Raw genomic sequence first — 27,789 nt, 5'->3', positions numbered from 1 at the left:
TTCATTTACTCAACAAATATTTATTGAACTCCCAACACTGTTTCAGGCACTGAAGATTAAGCTGTGAGCACAGCAACATCCAGCTTCAGTGGATTCAGTAGAGGAGATAGACCATAATACATACTGAGTGAGGATGAATGCTGTACATGATAACAATGTGAGGCAAAAAGGAAATTCAAGGGCAAGGTCTTTACAGAAAGAATGGTCAAAGAAGGACACTCTGACATATGAGCAGAGACTGAAACGAAGGAATGAGATGAATTCTATCTCGGGAAATTCTGGAGGAAAAGATTTTCAGGCTGAAGAAACAGTAAACACGGGCTGGGGATGTGGCTCAAGTGGTAGCGCGCTCGCCTGGCATGCGTGCGGCCCGGGTTCAATCCTCAGCACCACATACGAACAAAGATGTTGTTGTCTGCTGAAAACTAAAAAATAAATATTAAAATTCTCTCTCTCTCCCTCCCTCCCTCCCTCTCTCTTTAAAAAAAAATAAAGTTAATTCACTTAAAAAAAAAAAAAAAGAAAAGAAACAGTAAACACAAAGGCCCTGAGGTCAGAAATGATTTGGCTTGAGCAAAAGTAAGGAGGCCAGGGCCGACAGAGCACAGTTATCGGTGGAAAAAAGATCATAAAAAAATCATGTGGAGCTTTGGATGATATTGAGTGTTTATGTTGTTCTACTTGCAGGGGCAAATAATCTAAGTGTAATAATTAAGGAAGTAATACGAACTTATTTATTCATCAAAAATATCATCCAGGGATGGGGCTGTAGCTCAGTGGTAGAGTGCCTGCCTTACACATGTGAGGCACTGAGTTCAGTCCTCAGCACCAGATAAAAATAAATAAATAAAGATATTGTGTCCATCTACAACTAAAAAAGTATCACCCAATTATTAAGTATAAACCATAAACAAAAATATTATCCAAGTCAGGTACATGACACATGCCCATATCCCAACTACTCAGGAGACCAAGGCAGGAAGTTTGCTAGTTCAACATCAACCTGGGCAACTTAGAGATATCCTATATGGAAATTTAAAAAAATATATATATATATATATATGTGTGTGTGTGTGTGTGTGTGTGTGTGTGTGTGTATTTATAAAGGGTTGAAGAGGTAGCTTAGTGATGAAATGTTTCTGGGTATAATACCCAATACCGAAAAAGAAATAGAAAGAAGAAAAAAGAAAGAAAAGAGAAAATAGCCATTTTCATGGGAGACATGATTACATATATATATGGAAAATCCAAAATAATTTACAAATAAATTATTAGAATTAGTAAATTTATCAAGATTGTTGTATATGGTCTCAACACACCAAAAAATCAATTATATCCCTAAACTTCAGGAACAAAAATAATTTATCAAAAAATTTTAAAAGGAACAATAGCATACAAGATAAAATACCTAGGATTAAATTAACAAAAAATTTGCTTAGTCTAAACAGAAAACTATGAGACATTCCCGAGATAAATTTTAAAGATCTAAATAAATAATTCATAGCAACAGTATTATAATGGCCAAAAAATCAAAATAACCTAACATCCATCATGAGTAAAATGGTTAAGTAGTGGCATAGTCATACCTTGGAATATTATACAACAATGGAAAGATTGATCTACCATGCTACATAATGAATTCACAATGTTGAGCAAAAGAAGCCATAATAAAAAGTGGTTACCTTTGGGCCTGGGGATAGCTCAGTTGGTAGAGTGCTTGTCTTCATGCACAAGTCCCTGGGTTGATCCCCAACACAAAAAAAGAAAAAAAAAGTGGTTACCTTTGGAGAGTAATGATTAATTAAAAGAAGGTGTGAGGAAAGTTTCTGGGCTATGGACAATACTGTGTTTGTGTGTGTATGCACATGTGTGTGTTTACATGCACAGGTAGTATTTCATTAATACACTATTCTATAAAAGTCCCATTGAGCCATAACTTAAGATTTATCACTTTATGTATGTTACAACTATTCTAAAAACATTTTTTTCCAGATTTTACAAAATAAGCCTGATCTCAAAAGAGAAAGAAAAGGAGAAGAAAAACTGAAGGAATAAACAGAATGAATTATAGAATAATAATAAAGGGCTGGGGTTGTGGCTCAGTGCTAGAATGCTTGCATTGCATGTGTGAGGCACTGGGTTCAATTCTCAGCACTGCATATAAATAAGTGAATAAAATAAAGGTCCATCAATAACTAAAAAAAGAAGAAGAAGAGAAAGCTAAGGGGTTCCATATACTTGCAGTATATATTGAGAAATCACATGACATGTATTCTTATTGAACTCATGCAAGACCTCATGAGGTGGATATTTGTCCCAGTTTAGAGAAACTGGGGTTCAGAAAGGTAATGTCACCCATCAAGGTCACACAGCAATGGCACTAGGTTTGCCTGATTCATCATCTCACCTTTTTAACCAGTGGACACACCACCTGCCCAAACAGGTTCCTTTTCCAGGCCTTATAACAAAGCACCATCTGATATTCAAAATAATAACTACAAATTAACAAGAAGTTCTATAAGCCTTTGATTAGCACCTTAACTAGTCATCATGATTTCCATTTCTGGTAAGAAAACTCAGAAAGGGTAAACCATTGTGTCAAGGTCACAGCTAGTAAGAGATGGAGCCAAAATTCAAACCCAAGAATATCTGACTTCAGGCCCACTGCCTTACCATCACTTTCACTGCCCAGTAGTTAAGAGGCCTGAATTTCACTCATTCATTCCAACAAAACTTTTTAAGCGCCTACAATAGGCCAGGCCTGTTATAGTTCCCAGTCTCCTCATGCACAGAACAGAACTAGGGGAGTAGGATCTGGGATGGTAGATACCCAAATAGATGAAACATGTCAGGAGGACCGCTACCACAGAGTAAGTGGACAGTGCAGCAGGAAAAGGGCTTTCTGAAGAAGTGACAGCTGGTCCGATGGTTGGATTAACAAGAGGATTCTTTCTCGGAGTCTAACCTAGCAAGGGGGCAGAGTGGATGGGACTGTGTGTGTGTGTGTGTTTGTGTGTTTGTGCACGCGCAGTGGTGGAGATAGAACCCAGGGCTTCATGCAGTCCACCACTGAACCACGTACCCAGTCCTTCGATGGGACATCTACCCATAAAATCTAAGGGTTTTTTTTTTTTTGGTTCCCCCCCCCCAAAAAAAAAAAGGGATAAATGGTTTAAGAAAGAAGCCTACGGGGACCTATTAATACAGCGTGACTGGAGTCATAAAAGGGCCCAGGAATGGACTGGGTTAAGGTGAGGCTAGACATCATTGTGACGGTGCAGGGCGACCAGGCACGGAATACAGGGCAAAAAGAGCCCGGCTTGGTGGCTGATAAGAAATGGGGGATGGACACAGAATCCCTCAGTCCAACTCTCCGCTACTCGGCCCTATTTCACCAATGCTCAAGGCAGAAAGGGACACAGCAGAGCAGGCCACAGAGCCACCTACCCTTCGCCCCACCCGCCACAGACCCCGCAGAAGTCGCGCGCCGCGCAAGTACCACAGGCCCTGGACACCCTTACGCATGCGCGCCCACAGCTTTACAGGTAACTGACTAGAGCGAGCCGGCGCCGGCCCGCGGTGTGCGCCTGCGTCGGGAGGAGTCCGGACGGGGCGGGGCTTAGACGCCGCCCTTCTCGGAACCGCCCCGCCCCTTTGAGTTTCTGGCGGGAAAGCTGCACGCGCACTTTTCCCCCACCACGAGCAACTGCCGTTCGTCGTTCGTGGCCTCCAGCCGTGTCCCGAGACTGGGACACGACTCCAGGTACGCCCTGCGTGCAGCAAGGTTATCCAGAGTAACCCTTTCATAGTCCGCCTGAAATCCTGGCCAGGCTCCCCAATACATAGGACAGGTTCCCCAATACCAGCACCTTCCGAATTCTGTTAAAAGACCTCTTGAAAGCCTGTCCAAACCTCCTCAAGTGCTAAAAGGAACCCCCTAGGAAATATTGCTGGTGACCCCTGAAATCCTGTCAGAATCTTCTAGAAATTCTAGCAGACTTGTGAAATCCTGCAAATTCCCTCCCAAGACCCGGAAATCCAGTCAGAAATGCAGGGACTTCCCAGAAATCCAGAGCCCCCCCCAAAAAAAAGAAAAAAAAAAACATCCAATCAGAGACCCCATGAATTCCAGCCCAGACTTTCCTCTCCAGAATGCCTCCCGGACCTCCTGCTGCCCTCCACCCAGGTCCCAGGCTTCCAGTGTATCGAGGACATGGCCTCCCTGCTCCCTCGGGAGCTTGTCCCCGGGCCCTGTGGAGCTCCAGGGCCTGTTGGTACACTTGCAGGGACATGGCCCTGGCCCCTTCTGCCCCCTCCAGGATTCCTGGAGAGGTCTCTCTGTAAAGACCCCTCATTTTCTAGAACCTTCTAAAAGCTTCGGAGAAGTGTGCAGTGCCGGATCGTGTCTGGAGCAGGGAGAGCAGGGTCTTGGGAGCACTTGGTGAGGAGAGAAGAGCCAAGCAGCTCAGGGGCGGACACAGCACCCTCCTCCCATCTTTGGCCTTGGCCCAGGGTGTCCCCTTCAGCCCCAGGGGCTCGTGGTGTGGTTTAACTGCTAATGATGTCCCTTTTTCTCCTGAAAGTGTCCTGGAGTTCAGACTAATGGGTAGGTCAACTGGTTATAATAGAGGAGTCCGAACTTTCAGGCACAGGGGAAAGAGTCCCTAGCTCTCAGGGACCTCTAAAAGCTCCTCAGGGGCCTGTGAGGCACAGTTGGACCTGAACAAGGAGAAGGGTGGGGTGGGTCTGGGCCTCAGGGGACCAGGGGTCATACTGAGCTGGAACCTGGAGAGCAGCAGGTTCAGAGGACAATGCTGAGTTCCCATGGCCCATGGAGGGCAAGGGACATGAGGTGGGCTAGTGAAAGAAATAGTGACAAAAAAGAGGCAAGGAGCTTCAGACACCTCTGTGTGTTTTTCCAGCCTGAAAGGCTGGGGCTTAATCTGGAGGCACTAGGGATCCATCAAAGGCTAGGAGCAGGAGAGAGACAGGGTCAAACTGTTTTGAAAGGACAGTGGTCCAACTACAGGATAAAATTGCAAGAATGTCAGCTGCTGGGGCCATCTGGGAACCAGACGCAGCACCTCATTCAGCCAGAGGAGCAGAGACAGGAAGGCAAGAAGGGTGTCCCAGGCAAAGACCAGAGATGGGAACAGCCAGTCCAGTTTGAGGAGTAGTATATGGTTCAGAGTTGCTAGAAAATCAAGTGATTTGAGAAGTTGAAACAGCTGCCCAGGCCATGCAGGGCCTTTGTTGCCACATCCAACCAGGCAATATCCCCAGAGCGCGGGGACGCTATGGAAGGACACTGAACAGGGAAGGGGGCAGGTCTCTTCTGGGACCCTATGGAGCTAGACTCGGCCCTATGGACAAGCCCAGGGAGAGGACATTGCAGGCCCGAGGCAGGGGTGTGGGAAAGAAGAGTCATTGGAAAAAAAGGATGGGGCTAGGGACTTGACAAGCTGGGGGAAGAGGGGAGGCCACATTATCTTCCTAGGGGGGGTAGTGGCTGCCACCCACTAGCGCCCCCACTTTGATCTCTGCTTACCCACTCCTCAGGCCCCCTTTGCCAGCCCACACTTCCAATCCATAAAACAGGTCGGAGCGGGAGCTGTCAGGTTGAGGCGGGGGTGGAAACAGGTTCTGAGAGCCCAGAGGCCTGGGGCACAAGTGGGCGGGTAGATCCCCACCTAAGGGTGATAATCTGAGAAAACCATTCCCCTGCTTGTCCTTCCAGGAGCTCTCTGGGCAGCTGGTCCCTTTCCCATCCCTTACAGTGATGGAGGGAGGCTGGTAGCTTCAATAGCAGCTGTGGAGCGTCAGGAGTGGCCGATGGACCTGCCAGAGGGCCGGGCTGGTGGCCCCGCTGCAGAAAGTAGGTGTTTGGGCCTTTGTTTGTCTTGGAGGAGGGAGAGAGAGCTGAGGGTGAATGGGCATCAGGCTGTGACTTGGACTCTTGGGAGACATGGCTTGGGTCGCTGAGCAGGCTGGGCAGGAAGAAGCGGTGGTGAATTAAATGCCTACTTTGTACACGCTCTCCTATCTCACCTGCTCTGGGAAGGCTGAGCTGTGCAAGAGAAGAGATCTTTGCACATGCTGTGCCACTCACCAGGAGCACCCTTCCCCAGTTGCCCACATACTCACCCCTCCTCCAACTCAGGTTGATGCGGGGATGGCACCTCTTACTCTAGGTAAAGCAGCTACTCTGTCACTCTTTTCCCTTCCCTGCTTTCCTTATCTTCAGAGCACTGGCATCTGTTTGTCACCTGTTTAGTCTCTGTTTCTTCCCTAAAGCATGATCTCTACAAGGCAGCGTCTGTTTTATTCATTTTAGTATTCCCAGTCCCTAGAGAGTGCTATTCACAGAAGTATCATGCCAGTAATATGTAATTTTCAGTTATATTAAAAGGAAAGGAAACAAGGGAAATGAATGGTAATAATAGATATTATTTAACCTTATATATTCAAACTAGTATCTTTTCTGCTTGTAACCAGTATTAATATGTACTGAGGTATTAAGTCTTCAGATCTAATGTATACTTTATACTAACAAAACTTCTCAATTCACACTCCACCCAGTTCAAGTGCTGAAGAGCCACAAGTGGCTGCCCTATCAATGGCATTGCCCTAGAGTAATGCCTGAAGCATAGTAGGAACTCAGTTACTGTTGCCAAGCGAATGGATGGATGCAGATGTCTGGGTGTGATAGGCTGCTTGGAAGGAAGCTTCTGGGTCACGCTCTCCGCTAACCAGGAGAGCTCAGTCTGACAGGAGAAACAGCAGCCTTCTTGGAGGCTCTCAGGCATCACAGAGCACAACCTTCAGCTTTTTTTCAAGGCCCCAGAACTGGACTCTGGCCCCAATCAGAGAATCAGAGGCAGACACTAGGATGGAGGAACCCCAGCACAGGCTGATGGCCCAGTGACCACAAGCTAAACTTCGCCCACGCCAGCAGAGGGCGTGCGGCCACCAGGAACCATGAGCAAGGGCTGAGCCTCTGGGAGGCTCTGGAAGGAAAATGAGGGACACACCCAGAGATGGAGATGGAGAAAGCAGGTCCGGGAGGAAACGGAGATACAACAGAAGAAGTAAAGAGAAGACTCAGGGAACAGAGTCACCAAGACATGGGAAGAGAAGTACAGAGATGGAGAGACAGAAAAGAAAGTAGGGGCAAGGGACATGGAGACAAAGAGGGGGAACACTGGTAGTAGAGATTGGGGAGAAAACTAGAGAAGAGGCAAGGACAGAGAGACACTGAGGACGGAAATAAAGGAGAGAGAATAGAACAGAAATAGTGACATATTCCTTCAATGCCCTGCAGATGTGCTGATCCTCAGAGACAGTATGATCTACCCAGCTTGGCTTTTCTTGGGCAGCAGATTTGGACAGGCGAACTCACTGGGCCACAGAGTCCTTTTCTATCACATGGGGTGGACACTAAGGAAGAAATCAGACTGTAGTTAAAACCTTACCTTCTCTATCCTTGGGTCCCCTGTTTTCCTTTCCAAGGGCTGAACCCAGAAGAATAGGTTCAACCAGAGGGCATCAAATTTTTCCCACAACAAAGAAAAGTTAAGAGGGATGAGAAAGATGACTCCTGTTTTGGACAGGTGACCTTGGGCAAATTTCTAAGTACTCGGTGCCTCAATCCCTCATCTGTAAAGCAGGGCTAACATAGCAGCCTCCCCTGGTTCATGTGAAGCCCTCAGAAGAGGCCTGGCACCCACAAAATACTCAATAGATGTTCGATTCTATTTTTGAGTCTCTATCACATGCCAGGACCTCTGCCAGGCAGGGCCTTTCAAGATTTTGCTTCACTTTTTCTCTTGGAGGGAGGTAATATCACCCCCCCCCCTTTTTCCAGAAGAAGCAACTGAGGCTTAGAGGTACCCTTGCCCCATTCAAACCTGAGCCCAGGTTACCCAACCCTGCAACCCGTGCTCAGTGAGCTGCTGACTCCAGGTGTCCGAGGCCAAGGCAGGGACCTGAAAAGTTACTTCCAGCCCTGAGAGAGAGGTTGAGCCAGTCCAGTGGTGCCTGGAGAAGAGAATCTCCTCATGTTGCGGAGCATATTTTGAGTTCCTGCTGTGTGAACTCATGGTGAATACAGTAGTAGGCAAACAGACCCTGGGAAACAGACATCCACATGCTCTTCACATACACAGATCTAGCCCTCCTAGCCCTGGGAAAGGGGGTTGCTCTACCCATCCCCCACTTTACCATTGTGGAGACTGAGGCTGCAAAAGGAGAAGCCTCTTGTCCAGAGACACGCAGCCAGGCTCTGACCCCAGGTTGGTCTGACACCTGATGCAGGTCCTAACCGTTCTGTCACTGCCCACCTTGCTGGAATTGTCCCACCCCTCCACATCTCAGAACTGTGTTATTGCCACCCTTGCCTGGGGATGCCAGGTGGAGAGAGACTTGGTCCCTGGGGCAGACTGGGAGACCGGAGATACAGCAGGCAGGATCGATGCAGGCTGCCCGCGCTTTATTGGATTGTTCCTGGCTCCTGGGTCCCCTTCACACTCTGCTCCTCCCAGACTCCTCTCTTTGTCCTCCCGCCTCTTCCTCTGAGCTCAGCTTGGGAGGGTGGAGAAGAGAGGAGGCCAGGGTGATCTCAGAGCTTGTTATCTGGGCTCCTGACACATGGGATACACAGAGTTTCTGGCCTGAAAGAGAAGACACACATGGCAGGGATGGGGAGAGTTATTCAAAGACCCTCATGTTGCCTCCCCACCCAAAGCTACCAGCCCCAGCCCCAGGCAGCTCCCAGTGAACTCCCTCCCCTCTGTGGAGCCCAGGGACCTAGGACCTAGTGTCACCCTCTTTCCTTTGGTCCTCTGACTGGTGGGTTGGTCCCTCTTGTCTCCTCAGTGTACCTCTGGGAGCAGCCTGAGGAGGTGAGCCCAGGACCATTGCTCAGCTTAGAGGAGCAGATACTCAACTCCACATTTGAAGCTTGTGACCCTCAGAGGACAGGTGGGAGGGGCAGGTTGGGGGTTTGGGGAGCAGAGGGAGAGGATGGGGGTCTGGGAACTGGAGCCATAGAGAGAGGACTGGGCTACAGCTTCTTGGAGCAAATGGGTGACTCCGTGAATAAAGGAATGGCGGCCTTTCAGAATGAGAACTGGGGCCCTTGACAGAAGAGGGGTGGGACTTCTGGTGTCTAGTGGGGAAGGAGGCAGCCACAATGCCTGGAGAGGTACACAGTACTGCCCTTGACTCGATCCTCTTTGGCCCACTCTGTGAGGTGGGGTGACTGGGTTTCATTTCCAGGTGGAAAATTTGACAGAGAGGAAGGGACTTGCCCAAGGTATCTCCACCAAGCTATGGGACAGGAATGCCACAAACCTAGCCAGTGACATCCTGTTCCCAAGCCACTGCCTGGCCTCACCCACCCAATCTCTGTCATGGTATGCTCTGTCCCAGGCACCGTGGCTGTGACCCACGTGCTGGCGTACCTGGAGGCTGTGACAGGCCAGGGCCCCCAGGATTCTCGCCTCCAAACATTGGCCCGAAGCCTGGACCCCAAAGGGGAGGGCCCTGGGGCCACTGTGGACTTGGACACCTTCCTGGTTGTCATGCGGAACTGGATTGCTGCCTGTCAGCTGCGTGGGTGAGTCCCTGCATGGCCAACCCCCTCCTCTGAGAAGTCCTAAAAGCCAACCTCATACTTGGTTTTGCAGCTCGCATCTGCAGACCCTGGGAACCTACTGTGGTTGGAATAAGACTGAGGAAGAGAAAAAGCGAAGAGATGGGGTGGGGGGCCTGAGGACAAAACGCCTGGGATAAAGAGGCACGGGGGGGGGGGACAGAAATAAAAGGGGGCTGAAGATATGGGGAGTGCTTTGGGGGGCTGACAGAGGTCCCCCATCCCTTCACCAAACCCAGTCCCTGCCCCTCCTGCTCTTCCATCTGGCCCTGGGTAGTCACCATCTGGCCTCACCTTCCTTCCCACAGTGCCTCTCTCACCTGACCTGTCCCCTCCTCCCACCCACAATCCCCCTGCAGTGACAGGTCAGGATTGTGGGTTGGCTGCAGGGGGGCCCTAAGCCTCATCCCTTTGATACAGGGGATTAGAGCTTGGAGAGGAGACCGCCTTGGAGGGAGCCCTGACCTCCCAGCAACTGCCATCTGGTGAGATTGCTATATATAGAATGAAGCAGGCAGGTCCAGGGTCAGCCAGTGGGGGGACTTCCCATGGGGCAGAGCAAAAGATAAGGTACAACCAAGCAAGGACCTTTGTTCCAGCCTGGAGCTGTGAGTTTGGCTTTCTAGGTGTCTCTGTACTGCCCCCTGCCCACCATCCTCACTTTAACTTTTGGGTTTTTTCCCTCCCCCTTGGGGATTATTTCTAACCCCTCTCCCCAAACTAGCCCTATTACAGAGGCCTACAAGGGCCTTCTTCCTCTTCACACTCTTGTGGCCAAAGGCCCTCTTGCCTTGAGAAGCCAAGGAATGCCCCAGGCCCACCTCCCAGCTCCCCACCAGCTCACCAGCCTGCAGGCCTTTCCCTCCTAGCCAGTCCTGCTCACCTGGTGAGGCCCCTTCCTTGTTGTTGGTTGGTTGGTTTGCTCACCATCCTGTGCCCAGGATCTCACAGCTAGGTGGCTGTCTGCTAAAAAGTGGCCATGTGATATTTCTCTCTCTCTCTCACACACACACACACACACACACACAAAAAAAAATGCAGTTTTCTTGATATTATCTCAGACCTCCTTCTTCAGCCTTGGAGCCATGGAAAGACTATGAGCTGAGGAGAGACAGGTGAACTCTGGGCCAGTAGGGGAAGGACAGGAGGAGGAGACCAGAGGCCAGGAGGTTAGGGAGGACACGGGGCAGGGGGCAGCAGGGGACAGAGAGTAGGAGTGGAGCAGAGAATCAGGGTACAGGGATGGACCTGGGTTCAGGTTGAGGAGGAGGGGGGAGCCAGGTAAGCTCAGGGGCTCTTGGATGGCATGGGAACTGGTAAGAGGTACAGGTTTGGGGAAGTTGATGTACTGCCCAGTGTTGGGCATAAGGAATAGGAAAGTGGGGCTATTCAGAAGATCTAGTCTGAGCTCAGAGTAGATGAAGAGCAGAAGTTCTTCATGATAGGGGTAACTAAAGCCCTGGGAGCTCAAGAGATCACCCAGAGTGAAGGGAGCAGCAGAGGAGCAGTCAGAGAAAGGGCGAGCCCGGAGCCCTGGGGCACACTGACATTTAAGATGGAGTCCAGTACCCTCTTGTCTCCCTCCAGGATTCCCAGAAGCTGAGGAGCCAGCAAACCTGGAGAGCTTTGGAGGCGAAGACACCAGACCCGAGATGTACCTATTCTCAGATCCCTCCCTGCTTCTCCCACCCCAGCCCTGTTTTCTCCTGCCTGCCCAGGTCGGGGTAGGGATTGGGGTCCTCTGGGTCATGGGCGAGGCACACAGGCCTGTTGATAGTTTAGAAAGAGCAGAGGAGTCTCACTCCTGTTTGTTTCAACAGAAGAGCCCTGTCTCCCCACCACCAGAACCTCTACTGACCTGGGAAAGGAGGCAGGGATTCTGGCAGTGACCACAGCCCCTTTGCTACCGCCAGGCCTGCCACAGCTGACCTTCTGAGCAGCCTGGAGGACCTGGAACTCAGTAACCGGCGTCTGGCTGGGGAGAATGCCAAACTACAGCGCAGCGTGGAGACAGCCGAGGAGGGGTCGGCGCGCCTCACGGAGGAGATCTTGGCTCTGCGCAGGCAGCTTCGCAGGTGGCTGTGACCCTACTCTGCCTCCGTCTTCTCGCAACCCCAGCCTCTCTCTCTGCTGTCCTGCTTAGTGACTTTGACTCTGCACCTGTCCATTTCTTCTTCCCCCTCTGTCTGTATCTTTCTCCCTTGTTTCTCCCTGAGTCATGTCTCCCGACCTGTCTGTTCTAGTCTGCCTGTCTTTCCCTCTGGGTTCAGACTTCTCTCTTTATTCCTCTCCAGCTCTCTCTGACTCTCCATATCTTTGGTTTTTTCCTTTCTCTGTGTTCCTCGTGCCTCTTGTCTGTCACAGTCCCGGTGTTTTAGTCTCCTACTCTCTGTAGGTCTCTGTCCCACCTCCTCAGTCTTTCAAGTTGAAACTGGATCTCTGTCCCACCCTTATCTCTTGGTCTCTGTCCTTCTTTCTGGGTCTTTGTCCTGCCCCTTCTATCTCTGCCTCCCCACCTCTAGGTCTCTGTACTCTCCACTCCAGCCTGAGATTTCTCTGTGGCTGCTGTCTGAGTGGATCTATCTCTGAATTTCTGCCTTCCTCTCTTCTTGTGGCTCCTCTGCCCCTGCACTGCTCAGTACCCAGCAGGCTCTGCAGTTTGCCAAGGCAGTGGATGAGGAGCTGGAAGACCTGAAGTCTCTGGCCAAAAGCCTGGAAGAGAAGAATCGCGGCCTTCTGGCCCAGGCCCGGCAGACGGTGGGTGCTGGCCCTGCAGACAAAAGATGCCCTGCCTCTTCTCTCCTTCCTGGAGTGAGAGCAACAGAGCCTAGCAGTGAAGTGGGAAGGGGCGAGGTCACCTGGTTTCCTCTTTCACTCCAGGTCTTACAGTTCCCAGACTTTCTCAGGCCTGCCTGCCACCATTCTCTTGATAATGTCAACATTTGGAGCCATTCTCCCAGCCCTGTGTCTCAATGACCCCAGGCCCTGATGTGTTCCCTGGGTGGGAAAAGGGTACTATGAGAGCAAGGAGACTGGAACTGAAGCCTTCCTTCTCTCTCTGGGGTTGATCAGGAAAAAGAGCAGCAGTACCTGGTGGCGGAGGTGGAGACTCTGCAGGAGGAGGTAAGCTGAAGCCCGTATCGCCCCTTCTTCCCCAGTCCTCAAGGGCTTCCTAGCTCTAACCCTGCCTCCTCTAACACCCTAGCAGCCTAAGTTCAAACTAAAGCCTACAGAGGGAGACCTCAGCATCCCAATGATTTGTGAATATCCCTGAGATCATTGATGACAAGAGCTTGAAGCACAGGGCCAGTGCCTGTGTTCACAGTAAAGCCACATACATAATAAGCATGTGCCATTCCCTCCCTTCTTGTCATCTCACTGTCTTCGTCTGTACAATGAGCAAAATAGTGGCATCTCCCTTGGGTTGTGTGAGATTTAAACCAGAACATAACTTGGAAAGTTTCAGACACAAGTAGGACACACAGGAAATGCTCCCTAAGAGTTAGTATGTATTAGCATTTTTTATGGTAAAAAGAACAGATTTTGCCAGGTATGGTGGTGTGCATACCTGTAATCCCAGCTACTCAGAAAGCTAATGCAAGAGGTTCACAAGTTCAAGGCCAGCCAGGGCAACTTAGCAAGATCCTGTCTCAAAATGTAAAAGGCTGGGGATTTAGCTCAGTGGTAGAGCACTGAGTCCTGGGTTCCATCCCCAGTGATATGAGAGAAAAAAGAACAGACTTTGAAAGGTTTTGAAGTGAGTCTTGAATGTAGACCCCATCTCTACCAATGATACAAGAGGCAGACTTTCAGTGTGTGGCTTTTCCTTTCCAAGCTTTAGTTTTTTGTTTTTGCTGTACTAGGAATGGAACCCAGGGCCTTATGCAAGCTAGGCAAACTCTTTACCATTGAGCTACACCCCAGCCCCCAAGCCTTAGTTTTATTCTCCAAGACCAAGGAGGAGGATTACCTGTTCAGTAGGGTGGTTGAAAAGATTTAAATTTTGCCCGTTGCCTACCATATCATATGAAGTTCAGTCTAATTCTAGCTCCATTTCATCTGAAACAGGAAACATCATCTTAGTTCATTGTGGGTCTATCTAGTTCTCTTAGGAAGAAATGCATGCATCAGTTGATGAAACTCATCACTACTGCCTCCACTCCCCTGACCAAGGTAGCATCTAAGTTGCAGGCGATCCACACAGGGTCTCCAGGAAGCAGAAGGTCCTCAATGTCTGTCCCCTCTGCTGTTCACAAGATCGGTGATCTTCATTCCATCTGTTTCTCAGCCTTTGTCACCACTACATCCACGGGGAGGCCTGCATGGCCTTCAGATCTCTGGACTTAACGGTCCTAGCTGCAACTCCTGGCAGGATCCTTATCAGGGCTGGGTCTCTCACTTGGCCATTTCTGAACTCTTTCAGGGCCACAGAGAAAGTTTGGCCACTTCTCTGTGAAAGCCCACAGGGATTTCATTGGGGCCTCTCCCTCCATTCCCGACACAGCCATCTCTACTCTATCATTCCTACCCTTTCATGATTCTAAGACTGAGCTGAGAAGGGGACACAGGGCCTCTCAGATCTCCAGGCTCTCCAACGGTTCTGTGGTCTACTGCATACGTCCTGTTTGCTCCTCACAGGTAGCTCAGGGCTTAGGGATGATGGCTCAGGGCTTAGGAATGGTTCTGACCCACTTTCAGTCTACTGCTATGTGTTCTCACTCTCCTGCACCCTGTTGCAGCTCTAAGGATCTCTGCCTAGTCTGAGCACATCACGTATTTCTCCCAAATCTCTTTGTCCAACATCTGCTTTATGACTTTCACACTGAAATCCAAAATTTTTCTACTCTTCTGTGGCTTTTCCTTGAAAAATCTCCCCGATGGAGCAGTGAGATCTCACAGCAGGATAGCTGCTGCAGTGTGAGGCACGAGTGTAGACAGGATATGACGAGTTCTTGCAGAACATTTTTTTAAGAATGAGGAGAAAGTTTTCCCTGGAAGAACCTCCTTCCTCACAGCTCATTGGCATCCAACAATTATAGCCAACAGCTCCCTGATATAATATGGCCACCGATGGGTTCATGATATTCCAAGGAAGAGAATATCAAGGAAATTGCAACTTCAATTTGAAGGACATGCATTTCCTTCACCAAACCCATGGCTGGGCATGGTGGCACACACCTGTAGTCCCAGGTACTTGGGGGGCTGAGGCATGAGGATCACAAGTTTGAGGCCAGCTTGGACAATTTAGTGAGATCCTATCTCAAAATAAAATAAAGGGGCTGGAATGCAGCTCAGTGGTGGAGTATTTGCTTAGTGTGTGTGATGCCCTGGGTTCAGTCCCCTGTACGGGGCTGGGGTGGGGATGGCTCTTAAGGAGGTGGTCTCTAGGTTGGTTTGGCGAGTCACTGGGCTTTTTTGTCTGCTTATGGTTTCATTAACACAAATGACTACAGGATCTCCCAGCCTCTTGTTCTCATTCAAAGCAGGACCAGGAGGTGCAAAAAAATACCCCTCTGATGGCTTTTCCCTTCATCAGAAGAAAAAGCTTTTCCAGAAGCCCCTTGCCCCATGCCTCACTCCTCACCCCCAGCACACTTCTCCTATCTACCAGCTAGAACTGGATCACAGGGAGGGTCAGAAAATCCTCAGCCTCTCGCTAGGCTGGAGGCAAACAAGAAAGGATAAGAATGACTGCTACGTGTGATAACCAGCCATATCCCCCAGATCTGCCAAGATTTCCTTCTCTTCATCCTCAAGTCTGAGGCTGGCACTCTTCTTGACAGAGTGAATCCTTGATAAAAGTAAAAGGAACAAGAATGGTGAATGGCAGCCAGTGGTCTCTAACGCCCCACCCCCACATCTCCCACCCCCACCTTAAGGCCCACTGCCAGATCAAATGCCTTGAGCAGTGCTGGGGACATCCTAGGCGCTCGCTCGATAAACTTGAGCTATTCTTGGTTCCTTCCCCTCGCCCACAGCTGCCTAGCGAGCATCTATAGATTGAGTTCTCAAGTTACAGAGGATAATGCTGGAGTAACAAGACACTCAGAGCTCTGAAGCTCTGGGCAGCCCTCCTTTGGAGGAGCCACAGAGCCAGCTTAGTTTACTGCAGAAGGAGGCAGGAGCAGATGAGTAACCAGGCTCCCTGCAGAGTGGCTCAGGATCTGGCCTGCAAATCCCCAACCAGGTGGACAGATGTTGACACAGCACTCCTGGCCTGTCCTTCCTCAGTCCTTCACCTGGCAGCCCAGGCCTGCTGAGACAGCGAGGGCAGCTGATGGAGGACTTGGAGCCTGGCTGGCTGGAGAGAGAGGAACTTGCCTGTGTCCCCTGGGGCACCAGGAGTGCTTTGGGTGAAAGGGAGTTCTGGAATGCCTCTGTGCCGCCTGATATGCATCTCCTGGTGACCACGTCATCTCAGGGGAACTTGGGAGGCTGTTGGTTCCTAAAGACTTAAGACTGGAACTTAAGTCTGGCGTGGGCTGCCCTCTCCTGGCCTTGGTTTCTTCCCAGATAACTCCCTTTGCCCCTGAGGACAATCCAAGCACTGCTGCCTCAGGAGGCCTCTGGCTGTGTTCCCACTTTCAGGCCCTGGGCCTCTTCAGAACCCCTGGTGCATTAGCATCATCTACTCTGAGCTCCTTATGGCCAAGATGAAACTGATTCTCCCTGTGCCCTGTTCTCCCTCAGAGATGCATCTGACTCAGAGGATTTAGAATCACACAGACTGAGGTTTGAGTCCATTTTTCCTCCACATAACCTTGGCCAAGTTTCAGTGACTCTACCTCCCATGTCTTCCATAAAAGAAGGAATAGTTAGGACAGTCAGACATGGCATTTCTCCTGAAGGGTATAGTGTGGGGTGTACAGCACCACCTGTGACGTCTTCTTATGAAAGCACAGAACAAGAGTTTGAAAAACCCCAACACGGTGTTGCACACCTATAACCCCAGAGGCTCAGGAGAGTGAGGCAAGAGGATATCAAATTCAAAGCCAGCCTCAGCAACTTAGTGAGACCCTGTCTCTAAATAAAAAATAAAAAGGGCTGCGATGTGGCTCAGTGGTTAAGTGCCCCTGAGTTCAATCCCTGGTACCAAAAAAAGTCTGGACAGAGTCCTGAGTACACCGACCTGCTTAAAGAAAATAATGACAGGGGTATTTGGTGAGTATCACCATAGAGAGCAAGAATGATATTGGCCAAATGCAAATATACCGACTCTACAGGGCAGATGACCTGGTTTCTTCCACAGATGAAGGACCTATAAAGTACCAGGAAGAGATTATTGTTATATTAAAAGAAATGAAATGTTTCAGTTGATGGTAGGCCTTGTTTGGATCCTCATTCAAACCAACCATTAAAGACATTTGGGAGACAACCAAAATGAAAACAGCGAACACTGAGTATGAGATGATACTATAAATTACTGCTAATTTGGGAGAGGGTAATAATGGCATTGTGATTTTACTAAAGGAAATAAGTCCTCAAGTAGGAGATAAATGCCGGAATGGCTATGGTAAAATAATATGATGCCTGGGGTTTGCTTTACATCTAGTTTAAACTCTAAAGAAAAGGAATAAAACTGGGAAATGAATATAATAATTGGAACTGGATGATAGATAATATGGATAATGGTGCTTTGTTACACAATTCTTGTGTGTATTTAAAAAATTGTGCCAGGCTGAGTGCAGTGGCACATGCTCGTAATCCCAGTGTTTTGGGAGGCTGAGACAGGAGGATGCCTGAGTTCAAAGCCAGACTCTGCAATGGTGAGGCACTAAGCAACTCAGTGAGACCCTGTCTCTAAATAAAATACAAAATAGGGCTGGGGATATGGTCCAGTGCCCCTGAGTTCAATCCCCGGTACCCCCCAAAAAAAAAATTGTGCCAGGCACAGTAGCACATACCTGTAACCCTACATACTCGGGAGGCTGAAGCAGTAGGATCTCACTCAAGTTCAAGACAAGCCTGGGCAACTGTCTCAGAATTTTTTAAAAAATTGTAAAAGGTCTGGAGATATAATTCAGTGATAGAGCACTTGTGTAGCAAGTAAGTGCAGGGCCCTAGATTCAGCCCCCAACCAAAAAAAATATATATATAGTACAAAGGTAAAAGTTTATATATCATATAATATATAAAAACCTGGTAAATATTATTTAATAAATAGATACGTAAATGTTAACATTTATCCAACATGTGGCACATGCCAGGTGCAGATAACACTGTTCTAAATGATTTGTTCCCACTAATGTTCATCAACATGTGTTGGTGTGAATTACTACCTGGGACAAGTTGCTCAATCCCTCTGTGCCCAAGTTGCCTTTGTCTTTAAAACAGAGGATAATTAGTACATTTACATATGCAGAGTGCTAAGTGTTAGAAAGTTTTATTAACCCATTTAACCCTCACAGCAATCCCATGAAGTAAGTCCTGTTTATCTCTCTTTTTATTGACGGGAAGCCACACACAGAGAAGATATAGCTGAGGTCTCACTAGGATGGCTGAAGGAATTAAAGGGACTAAACTTATATAAAGTGCTTAGGATGCACATCGAGTATTCATCAGATGTCAGCTGTTAGTGTCATGAAAGTGACTGGTGGGCTCTTCCTTCCTCCAGAATGGGAAGCTACTGGCTGAGCGGGATGGAGTGAGGAGGAGGAGTGAGGAGCTGGCCACAGAGAAGGATGCTTTGAAGGTGCAGCCCCTCCCTGGTGCCCGGGAACTTCCCACCCTCCCTGGGGCCATTTTCACCATCATCAGTTAGAGCCACTGACACCTGCTCAGAGCAGGGGTCTTCCATCACAATCAAGCTCTCAGGCTCCCAGGGCCACCCAGACAGCTGGGCTGAAATTCCCTGCAGTGCAGCTGATGCTCAGGAATTGGGCATTTGAGGAAAGAGCCCTGGGAGAGTGGGGCAGGCCAGAGGAGGGAAGGCCAAGGGGAACCAGGGAGGCCAGAGAGATGGACAGGCTCCTTCCTTGGCAGCGGCAGCTCTATGAGTATGAACGCCTCATTTGCCAACGAGACGCCATCCTGTCTGAGGTGAGGGGGCTGGGGAGGGAAATGGACTTGCCTTCCACGTACAGCTGCTGTTCTCTGCCCCTAGTCTGGCAAGAAAAGTCCACCTGGATCTCATTCCTGGATACACAAACCAGAGGGGTCGGAGGGTTTCCCCAGGTCATAAGTGTGACTCCACAGGATCTAGAAGCTCTTTTCCCCAGTGTTCTACTTGGGCCCTAGCTCTACCCCCTGAACCCCAGCTGGACCCCAATGCTAGCAGCCCTGGTCTGGGGAGCGCCCAGTCTCAGTCAGCTTTGGGCTTTCCCAGCGTACTCGCCACACGGAGAGCTTGGCCAAGACTTTGGAGGAGTACAGAATGACCACGCAGGTAGCCACTGCCTTCTGTCAACCTTGGCTCTCTTCACCTCTATCATTTCTGAAATTTTGCTGCCTCTCTTTCCCGTGCTTCTTTCTGTCTTCATGGATCTTTTTTCAAGTCTGCACATCTGGTTTCTTTCATCCATGCTGCATGACTGTGGCTCTCTTCTCTTTCCATCTCTTTTTCTTTGCACTTTTCTCTTTTCCTTCCTCCCTCACTATGTATCTCTCGGTTTCATCCTCTGTGGTGTCTTCCCCAGCATCTCCCCCATTTCTGTGTCTCTGCTTGGGCTTGCTGGAGTTCTTGTCTCTGAGGCTGGGTCAAGGCTACCAGTCTCTCTGGGCAACTCTGGTCTCTGGTCTCACACCCTGTGTTTCTCTCTGAGTCTTTCACCATCTGTGTCTCCCACTTTTCCATGTCTCTGCTTCTGCTTTCCTTCTCTTAAATTTCCTGGCTGTTTTACGTTCTTGGTTCCTCTTGCTTTCTGCCTCTCTCTGATTTTTTTTTTCTTTTAGCGGTGCTGGGTATTAGACCCAGGGCCTTGTGCATGCAAGGCAAGCACTGTACCAACTGAGCTACATCCCCAGCCCTTCTCTAATTCTTGTTTCTCTCTGCTTTCTTTTCCCTGGTCCTTTGGTGGTATTTGTCTGGGGAAGTGAAGGGGACACAGAAGAGGAGCCCAGTGTATGTTGGGGCGGGTGGATCAAAGTGGCGAGATAGGTATCACCATGTTCCACCTCCCTCACAGGAACTGAGACTGGAAATCTCACACCTGGAGGAACAGCTGAATCAGACCAGTGAGGAACCAGAAGAGTGAGTGGCATGTTGGAAGTGGGAGGAGGCAGGAAGGAACCCAAAGTCAGGGACACCCTGGCCTCCAGCTGAAGGTGGACAGGGCAAGGACCCCAGGCAGGCTTACTGACAGTTGCAGACAGGCCAGGAGATAGCCTTCCTGTGCCTGTCTGTGTGGCCAGGTTACTGGAAGAGGCCCAGGCAAGAAGAGCAGGCTGGACGACGCTGGTGCCCACATCACTGGGCTTGGAGATTGAGGCCATTTGTCAGGTGAGCCTAGTACCCTTGAAATATCCTGAGGGGGGCTGGGGATGTGGCTCAAGCAGTAGCGTGTGTTGATCGCCTGGCATGCATGCGGCCCGGGTTCGATCTTTAGCACCACATTCAAAGTTGTGTCCACCAAAAAAAAAAAAACTAAAAAATAAATATTAAAATTCTCTCTCTCTCCTTTTCTCTCTCTCTCTCTCTCACTCTCTCTTTAAAAAAAAAAAAAAAAGAAAAGAAAAGAAAAAAGAAATATCCTGAGGGCCACAAAGACAGCAACTCCAAATGTCTCCCCACTTGACTCTCACACCTGGCCCAGCCCAGGGCTTCAGAACCCCGGGCAATTGGCTGCCAAAGACACTCCCAATCCTCTCTAACTCTCTCTGTGTCTCAGATCCCAGCCCCAGAGCCATTGCCAGTGCCAGGCCCAGCCTGACCCAGCACTGGCCATCTCTATCCTGTCTGCCCCATGGCCATCTATTCCTTATCTATCTCTAACCCAGTCCCCAGCACCAAACCCTTTCCTATTCTTCCTTCCATGCCCTCCCAACCTCAGCTCCATACCAGGCCTTTTCCGCCTCCCATCCTATTCCCAGCCCCACACTAAGCCCATCTGCAGCTCAGTCTCTAACCTTATCTTGTGCCTTAGTGTGACCCTCTCTGACTCTGAAACAACTTCCTCACTGAAACAGGGAATGGCAGGTTCTGATCTCTCCAGTCCTCTGTGTGGAGTATGGCAGTGGGAGGAGGTCATCAATGAGCCCCAGGAGGAAACTGAATTTTCATCTGAAATCCTAGCTGGGGCACAGGTGAGCAGGGAAGGGTATCTGAGACCACAAGAGTCTAGGAACTGGAAAAGGGGAGAACAACTCCATGGGCCACTCACTTTGGCTCCTCCTTTTACTTGTTTCCCATTCAATGAACAAATGCTTATTGAGGATCTGCTGTATGCTGGGTATCCAGCCACAAGCCAAACATGACCCCATCCCTGCCCTCCAGGGATTGCCTGCTGTCATGGGAGACACCAGTGAACAAAGTGAATGTGTGACTGGGCTGTGGCTTTTGGTGTTTTCTTTTTTCAGAAAACACTGTCAGGAATCACCTTACTTAATTCTGTAGGAAGATAAGTAAGTTGTATATCCTGTGACCATAAGGATACATTAAGCATTTGTGTTTTTTTTGTTGTTGTTGTTTTTTTCCCAGTACTGGGGACCAAAACCAGGGTTTTGCACATGTGGGCAAGTGCTACCATGGATCTACCACCCCAGCCCTTTTTCTTTGTTTTGAGAGGGGTGGGGGCAGCGGGGGGGGGGGGGGGGGCAGCAGGAGGGGGTCTCACTCAGTTGCTTACGCTGACCTTGAACTTGAGATTCTTCTGCCTCAGCTTCCAGAGTAGCTGGAATTACAGATGTATCCATCATGCCCAGCAAGCATTTATGTTTTGAAGAGGAGACACTTTTTAAAAAAAATTTTGACTCAGAATCTGGCTAATTTGCTTAGGGACTCAATAAATTGCTGAGGCTGGCTTTGGACTTCTGATCCTCCTGCCTCAGCCTCCTGAGCTGCTGGGATTACAGGTGTGAGCCACCATGCCCAGCCAGGAGGCATTTTTAAGAAAAGCTTAGCAAGCTCACTATTAGATCTTGACCTCAGAAATAATCGTTGTCTTCTAACCCCCATAATTATCTGAACAATATTTCAATATCATTTGAAAGAACTGAGTTAAGTTTTCCTCAGTGTCTACAACCTAAAAAGGAGGTGTTAATCAATTCATGACAAAATAATTTTTTATTAAAATATTCAGTGAACTTGAGTATAGCTCAGTGATGAAGCACTTACCTAACACACATGAGACCCTGGGTTTGATCCTCATCCAGCATTGCAGATGAAAAAAAAAATATTCCCAGCTCTATAAAAAATACTGAATTTTCTTGCTGGGCACAGTGGCACACACCTGTAATTCCAGCAGCTCAGGAGGCTGAGGCAGGAAAATTGTGAGTTCAAAGCCAGCCTCAGCAACAGCAAGGCGCTGAGCAACTCAGTGAGACCCTGTCCCTAAATGAAATACAAAATAAGGCTGGGGATGTGGCTCAGTGGTCCAGTGCCCTGAGTTAAATCCCCCCCATAAAAAAAATGTATTTTCTTAAAAACTATACCACTTCAAACCTTCTCACTATCCTTAAGGAGAAATTTGTTCCTCTGGTCACTTTTTCACGGGTTGAGAGGCCTGTCATCTCTCTTTACACCATTGCTTTTCACTTAGCTCTCTTGCACCTCTGTGAGGTGGGCATTCTCAGACCTCATCCTAGAATTCATGAGAAAATGAGGCTCAGAGAAAGATCACAGGTCCAGGCTCAGCCTCTTGGGGCAGAGCCATAGCCCTCAAAGGAAATGAAGGTTAGATTGGGCTTCTGGTCTGAGCTCTCAGGTGCTCCTGAGTGAGAGGCCTGAGAGGGGGAAGGCTGATCCAGGCCTCAGGGTGCCACTGGGCTGGGCCAGGACACATAGCTGGGTCACTCAGGTCCAGGCCCTTCTATGCTGAAGGCCTGATAGAGCATGCAGATGGGCCACTCCAGTACAGGACAGTGGCGCTCAGAGAAGGAGTGTCTGGGAGATGGGGATGGGGGTCAAAGGGAAAATGACGTGAGAACTTATTTTGAGAAAAGATGCTAAATTGTTCAAGGAATGAGGCCTTCCTGGGAACAGCCGGTGCAAGGCCTTGGGGCGTAAGACCAGTACTAACTTGGGAGCACAGGGCAGCTGGGGGGGAGTACAGGATAGCTGGCGGGGAGTTCAAGGGATGAGGCTGGGAAGTTAATGAAAGGAACCTGACCAAGCTACAAGATTGGACTTTTTTCCATAAAATCACAAAATAGCTGTGAGCAAGGAGGAACTGGATCAGCTCTGAGCATAGAAAGAACTGTCTGGGACCAACCAGAGGCAGTAAGGCCAGGGAGGAGGCTGGGGCAAGGCGGATGGAGCCTGTGTCAGGGCAGGATCCTAGAGATGGAGAAAAAGGCACAGAGAGTTAGGGTAAAGGGACAGGGCTGGGGACAGATGGGCTGCAGAGAGAGGGTGATGATGAGAAAAGAGAAGGAAAGACACTGAGCTTATCTTGTGACAGGGAAGTGACATCCTGAGGACAACAGGGCTATCAGAGGCAGTTGAGTACACAAGGCCAGAGGCAGTGTATTTAGAAAACAGTGTCAAGTTGGCAGTTGAGGTCATAGGCAACAATGAGATGTCTGTGGAGAAAAGGGAGGTCCATGGGTCCTAAGGGAGAGCGGATGGGGCCACCCAAGACTGGGAACCAGGGAGGAGAAGGGAGTTGGGAACTCTGACCTCCTTGTGGACCCAGGTGAGAGTGAGAGATTTTGGAGGTGTCCCAGGGATTTAGAGGACCTGGTTTACTGGGTCCTACAGCAAAAGGAGCCTTAGCAGAATCCGTAACAATGGCATTTTTGGCTTCTGCCCCTGGAGAGATAACAGGGTCATCTCTAAGTAGTGGGGAAGAAGAGGAGAGCTTAGAAGACAGTGGTCAGTTCATGGTCAGGTTGCAGCCAGGAGAGCCATTGGATATGGGGTCTGGGTCATGGGGAGAGTGGGCATGGCGTGGGATGGGTGTGACTGACCCTCAGGGATGAGCATCTGAGTGAGAAGAGTCAGGGGAGAGCTTGCCTTTTTTGTTGTTTGTGGTGCTGGGGATTGAACCCAGGGCCTTGGGCATGCAAGGTAAGCACTCTACCAACTGAGCTATGTCCCCAGCCCTAGAGCTGAGTTTTTTGTTTGCACAGAGCAACCCCGAGGGAGAGACAGCACATCTTAAAGAAGGAACAAAGGCGCCATTGCAGCGGTAAGAAGCTTGTTCCCCATTGAGCCTTCCCTCTGCCTCTGGGCGATGTCCCATCCATGGATGTTCACAGTGGGGACATGCCCCTCTGCTCACTCAGTCATGTCTTTGCTAAGGGGACCCTGAGGCCTGTGGACTAGAAGATGAGTCAGTCCTCCGTGCCTCTGGGTCTTGGGAAGACAGACCCTGACCCAGACAGTTCCAGAAGATTCGCACCTGACTCTGCCAGCAGGGAGGCTTCTTGAGGATGTGATGCTTGAGTGGGCCCTGGAGGACTGGATCAGTCAGTCCTGGAGACATTTAGACAGGAAGACACAATTGTCAGACAGATAGGACAGCTCGGTGTCTCAGTCATTCTCTCCCTGAACACACCTTTCATGAGGCCTCCAGGGAACCCAGAGCAGGCCCTTGGAGAGTTCCCAGTGAATTGTGAGATCATGTGGGGTTCTGGTGAGTTTCTGGCTGTATTCCTGAATTCCAGCCCTGCGAGTCCAGGCCTCTGAGCATGAAGAAAGCACTAGATGTCTGAACCTACCCTGGAGCCCCTGGTTTCTTGTGGTGTCTCCTCTTGCCCCTCCCCTCTTTCAGGCTCCCACTGCAGCGACTAATGAGGCTGCCTGCCATGGCCTCTAATTGGACTTGTCTGGGAAGAGCTGAGATGGGGCGGGCTAGGGGCTCTGGAGCTGTGACCTCCACCTGCGTCATCAGGAATAGAGAGAAGAAGGGGCTGAGCAGTGGGGCGGGGGCGGGGGTGCTGATGCCATCTGCATTTCCGGAGTCGGGGAGCTGTGTGACCACAGATTGGGAAGCTGGGAGTGAGGGGGTAGTAAATACTGTGGCCTCAAAGGTAGCCGAGGTTGAGGGCTTGACTCCAAGAGGGGATAGAGATGAAACTGCCTGGGTCTCAGTAGATCAGAGCTCCGTCTGATGGAGCAGGGCTGGGCCTACAAGCTTAGGTCCTGTATTGGGTGGGAGTTGAGGAAACAGCTACAACCCTGAGAATGCTGGTGGTAATGGTGCTGCAGGGCTGGATCCCAGTCCTCAGTGAAGGTGTGGACATCTGTGGAGCAAGGTCTCTGGAGCAATCAGCGTGGGTAGCTTGAGTCCCCAAAGAAGCATTGCAGGGACTCAGGTACCTGTGACCCAAGAAGGAGCAGAGGCAGGGAGTTTATACAACCTAAGGGAAATGACCTGGAGTGGGGCAGAGTTCAAATAGTTGGATTCTAGGGACAGGGGGATCTAAGCTGGAGTCCCAGTCCTCAGAGACCCAGGAATTCTGAGGCCTCCTTTGGAAATGGCACAAGCCACTGAGAATCAAGAGGGCATCTGCATGTGCCCTGGGTCTGAGAGAGCCAAGCTTTAGTTCCTGGCTGGGAGATAAAGGGAAAGTAGCAGCTGAGAAAGTGAATTGAGCAAAGAGGTCCCCTTACCCTTGGGGGGGACACAAAAGATTTGATGAAAATTCCCCTGCAGGGCACCCCCAGGGCCATCCATGGGCACTCTGTGTGAAGACCCTGCTTTGAAAGCTACCTTCCAGCCCCACCACAGGCACATGGGGAGGGTGTTTACAGTGACTTTGTTGTCAACTCAGGTTGTCCAGAAGAGAGGAAGAGGAAGAAGTGGAGAGCTTGGTCACGGTAGGCAGTCCCAGCCACACCCCCATTCCTCAGGAGCACAGAGAAAAATCATTTGGTCAAGAGATAACAAGGTCCTCACTGTAGCTAATGAGAGCAGATGGTGAGGTAGCAGGGAGACCAGGAGCCCAGTGGGCGGCCACAATGTTCCCAGGAGATCCCCCAACCACACGCACAGGGCTGTAGCCACCACACCATGGCCTCACAGACGTGGCTACACCCCCATATTACATAAATGCATACGTACATGCACCCACATACTGAGTGCCCCCCTCCCCAGCCAGCCTCAGAACTCCCTCCAGGGTGCAGCACCCTGTAGTGAAGGAGCCCCACACTCTGGCTCCTTCGCTCCTCACAGTGTAGGGCAAGGTGGAGGCACAAGCCTGACTCAGGCAAAGGAAGGGAAAGAAATGGTGAGAAGAGAGAAGGCAGTCACAGTCCAGACCGAGGAATCCAGAGCTGGACTGGAGTTTGCTTGGTCAAATGTCTGGCCGCGTCCGGATACTTGGGACTCCAGGGTCCAAACTGGCCACAATGGTTGCCCTTGAGGAAGCTTAGCTCTGAGCAGCCCTGTCCCAAAATCCACCTTCTCCATGCCTCCCCAGAGGCAGGCCCCACCCCAGCATCCCCACAGCTAACACAGCAATGACCTCACCCAGCTCTCAGGGTTAAGGACCACATGGTAAAAGACCCCACTCCATGCCTGGCCCAGTAGCCAGTAGTAGTGAGGATAGCAATTGGAATTGGTATTCTGTTTTTATTGGTTTATTTCTGTCATTGTCATCATCTATGGAGCAAAAGGGTTGGGGGTGGGAAGGCCAGACCTATAGAGAGGAGTTCCTTCCAGGGAGACGAGGGGGATAAGGTAGCAAAGTAGGCTGGACCTGGCCCTTGGAGGAGTCTTTTGGGGCTTTACTCCTAAAGCACCTGCTGATTTGGCATCAGCAAGAAGACTGTCCCAATCAAGGAGTGTCCATGCTGTTATTGGCCCAACAGAGGCAGGGACACCTGTGGAGGCCTTCTGTCCTCGGGGACCTTAGAAATTTCCAAAATCAGATGGGGAGATTGAGAAGATAATATTGAACTGCTCCCACAGTTATGGATTGAGCGCTCTCTGGACCAGTCTCTGTTCTGAGCCCCGCCCCCTTTTTTACTTGCGTTCATGCATTTAGTCTCCATGGTAAGCCTGTGATGTGGGGGCTGTCATCGTCCCTGACCAGCAGGAGGGGAAAGCAAAGCATGGAGAGGCATGGTACTTGCCAAGGAACACACAACCAGAGCTGGTGCAACTGGGAACCCACCCTGGCAGGGTGTCCCAGAGAAGCAGCTGCACCAGCTCGTGTGCTCCACCAGTGGGCTGACCCGGGGCCTCTCCCACTCAAGGACCCAGTGCCTCAGCCTTGTCTCCATTATCCTCCCAGACTGATACCCCGATCCTTCTGGGAGACCCTCACTCTGAAAACATCCCAGGAAGCCCTCCTGAAAGGTAATGGGACCCTTGGTGACAGGAAAGGAACTTGGGGGACAAACAAAAAGCTCAGCAGTGATTCCCTTCCCTTTTGTTTTCCCAGCAGCTCTGTTGAGTCAGAGTTCCAGCAAGCCCTGGTGCCTGTGGTGAAAGAGCTGGTCCCAGTCAGGAGGCCCTGGGGCCAATGCTGCCTGCACCCCCAGCGACTCAGGTGTGCCCTCGAAGCATTTGCAGAAGCGGGGAGATGGTCAGACATTGAAGAGACCATGGCTCCTCTGGGACCCACTCTAAGCCCTTTCTTCTTCCCCACCAGGGTCACTCAGCACCTGCTGGTCCCAGCCCCGATCCTGGGCCTGCTGCTACTGCTGCTGCTGCTCTCAGTCCTATTGCTGGGCCAGTCCCAGCCCCCCACCTGGCCCCACCTGCAGCTCTGCTACCTCCAGCCCCCACCAGTGTGAGGCAGGGCTGATCCTGCTTTCCTTCCCCAGGGAGCAATGTCTAGTTCCACTGCTCCCTCAGGGAATTTCTCCTGTTATCTTCATTGTTATGCCACTGTTATTTGGGATCACCCAGAGCTAGTACATAGGGATCCACATCCCATCTTGAGTTTTTATGTGAAGTCTCCTGGTTTTCTACTGTTGGTGACTCTGTTTCTTAATATAGCAAAATACACCCAGCAATGGCTTCAGTACTAAAAATTATTTCCTCACCAAACAAGTCTGGAGGAAGGCAAGCAGCCACGGGCTCACAGCT

General features: G+C 50.1%; 1 protein-coding gene and 1 long non-coding RNA gene across 13 annotated transcripts; one reads left to right on the top strand and one right to left on the bottom strand.

Moving 5' to 3' along the window:
* On the bottom strand, nucleotides 1-12,295 carry LOC120887969 (uncharacterized). Of its 4 annotated transcripts, none has more exons than XR_005731393.2 (4): nucleotides 10,536-12,295; nucleotides 8,397-8,669; nucleotides 1,683-7,437; nucleotides 1-425 (listed from the first exon to the last, which is right to left on the bottom strand). It is a non-coding gene; the product is annotated as an uncharacterized LOC120887969 (long non-coding RNA). The 4 variants fall into 4 exon arrangements; XR_013430635.1 differs by having other exon boundaries at nucleotides 1,683-8,669; nucleotides 10,536-10,618; nucleotides 11,511-12,295; XR_005731394.2 differs by having other exon boundaries at nucleotides 1,683-8,669; nucleotides 10,536-10,615; nucleotides 11,511-12,295.
* On the top strand, nucleotides 3,660-27,712 carry Kash5 (KASH domain containing 5). 9 transcript variants are annotated; one of them, XR_013430633.1, is made up of 20 exons: nucleotides 3,660-3,763; nucleotides 5,738-5,875; nucleotides 8,875-8,979; nucleotides 9,430-9,616; nucleotides 10,073-10,137; nucleotides 11,240-11,306; nucleotides 11,566-11,727; nucleotides 12,292-12,409; nucleotides 12,725-12,775; nucleotides 18,267-18,344; nucleotides 18,635-18,691; nucleotides 18,978-19,037; nucleotides 19,777-19,841; nucleotides 20,003-20,090; nucleotides 20,777-20,893; nucleotides 23,879-23,937; nucleotides 25,526-25,571; nucleotides 26,952-27,054; nucleotides 27,143-27,247; nucleotides 27,350-27,479. XR_013430633.1 is itself a non-coding variant. In XM_040279573.2 (20 exons), exons 2-20 carry the CDS (start codon nucleotides 5,833-5,835, stop codon nucleotides 27,492-27,494), a joined length of 1,686 nt encoding a protein of 561 aa, XP_040135507.2. In that variant the 5' UTR covers nucleotides 3,660-3,763; nucleotides 5,738-5,832; the 3' UTR covers nucleotides 27,495-27,712. The 9 variants fall into 9 exon arrangements, 7 of the variants coding, with proteins under 7 accessions (XP_040135507.2, XP_077887782.1, XP_077887783.1 ...); XR_013430632.1 differs by having other exon boundaries at nucleotides 27,140-27,247; XM_040279573.2 differs by having other exon boundaries at nucleotides 26,990-27,054; nucleotides 27,140-27,247; nucleotides 27,350-27,712.
* The last annotated feature ends 77 nt before the right edge of the window (nucleotides 27,713-27,789 follow it).

The sequence above is a fragment of the Ictidomys tridecemlineatus genome, chromosome 15 (genome assembly GCF_052094955.1).
Source record: "Ictidomys tridecemlineatus isolate mIctTri1 chromosome 15, mIctTri1.hap1, whole genome shotgun sequence".
Lineage (NCBI taxonomy): Eukaryota > Metazoa > Chordata > Mammalia > Rodentia > Sciuridae > Ictidomys > Ictidomys tridecemlineatus.
The sequence above is the reverse complement of the archived record's forward strand: the minus strand, read 5'-3'. Positions and strand labels throughout refer to the sequence as shown.

Excerpts from the sequence above, each read along its gene's own strand:
- Kash5 (XM_040279573.2), top strand. The coding sequence starts at position 5,833 with ATGGACCTGCCAGAGGGCCGGGCTGGTGGCCCCGCTGCAGAAA. Across the intron at positions 10,138-11,239 it reads CTCCCAGCAACTGCCATCTG|GATTCCCAGAAGCTGAGGAG; the intron begins GTGAGATTGCTA and ends GTCTCCCTCCAG. Across the intron at positions 11,307-11,565 it reads GAAGACACCAGACCCGAGAT|GCCTGCCACAGCTGACCTTC; the intron begins GTACCTATTCTC and ends TGCTACCGCCAG.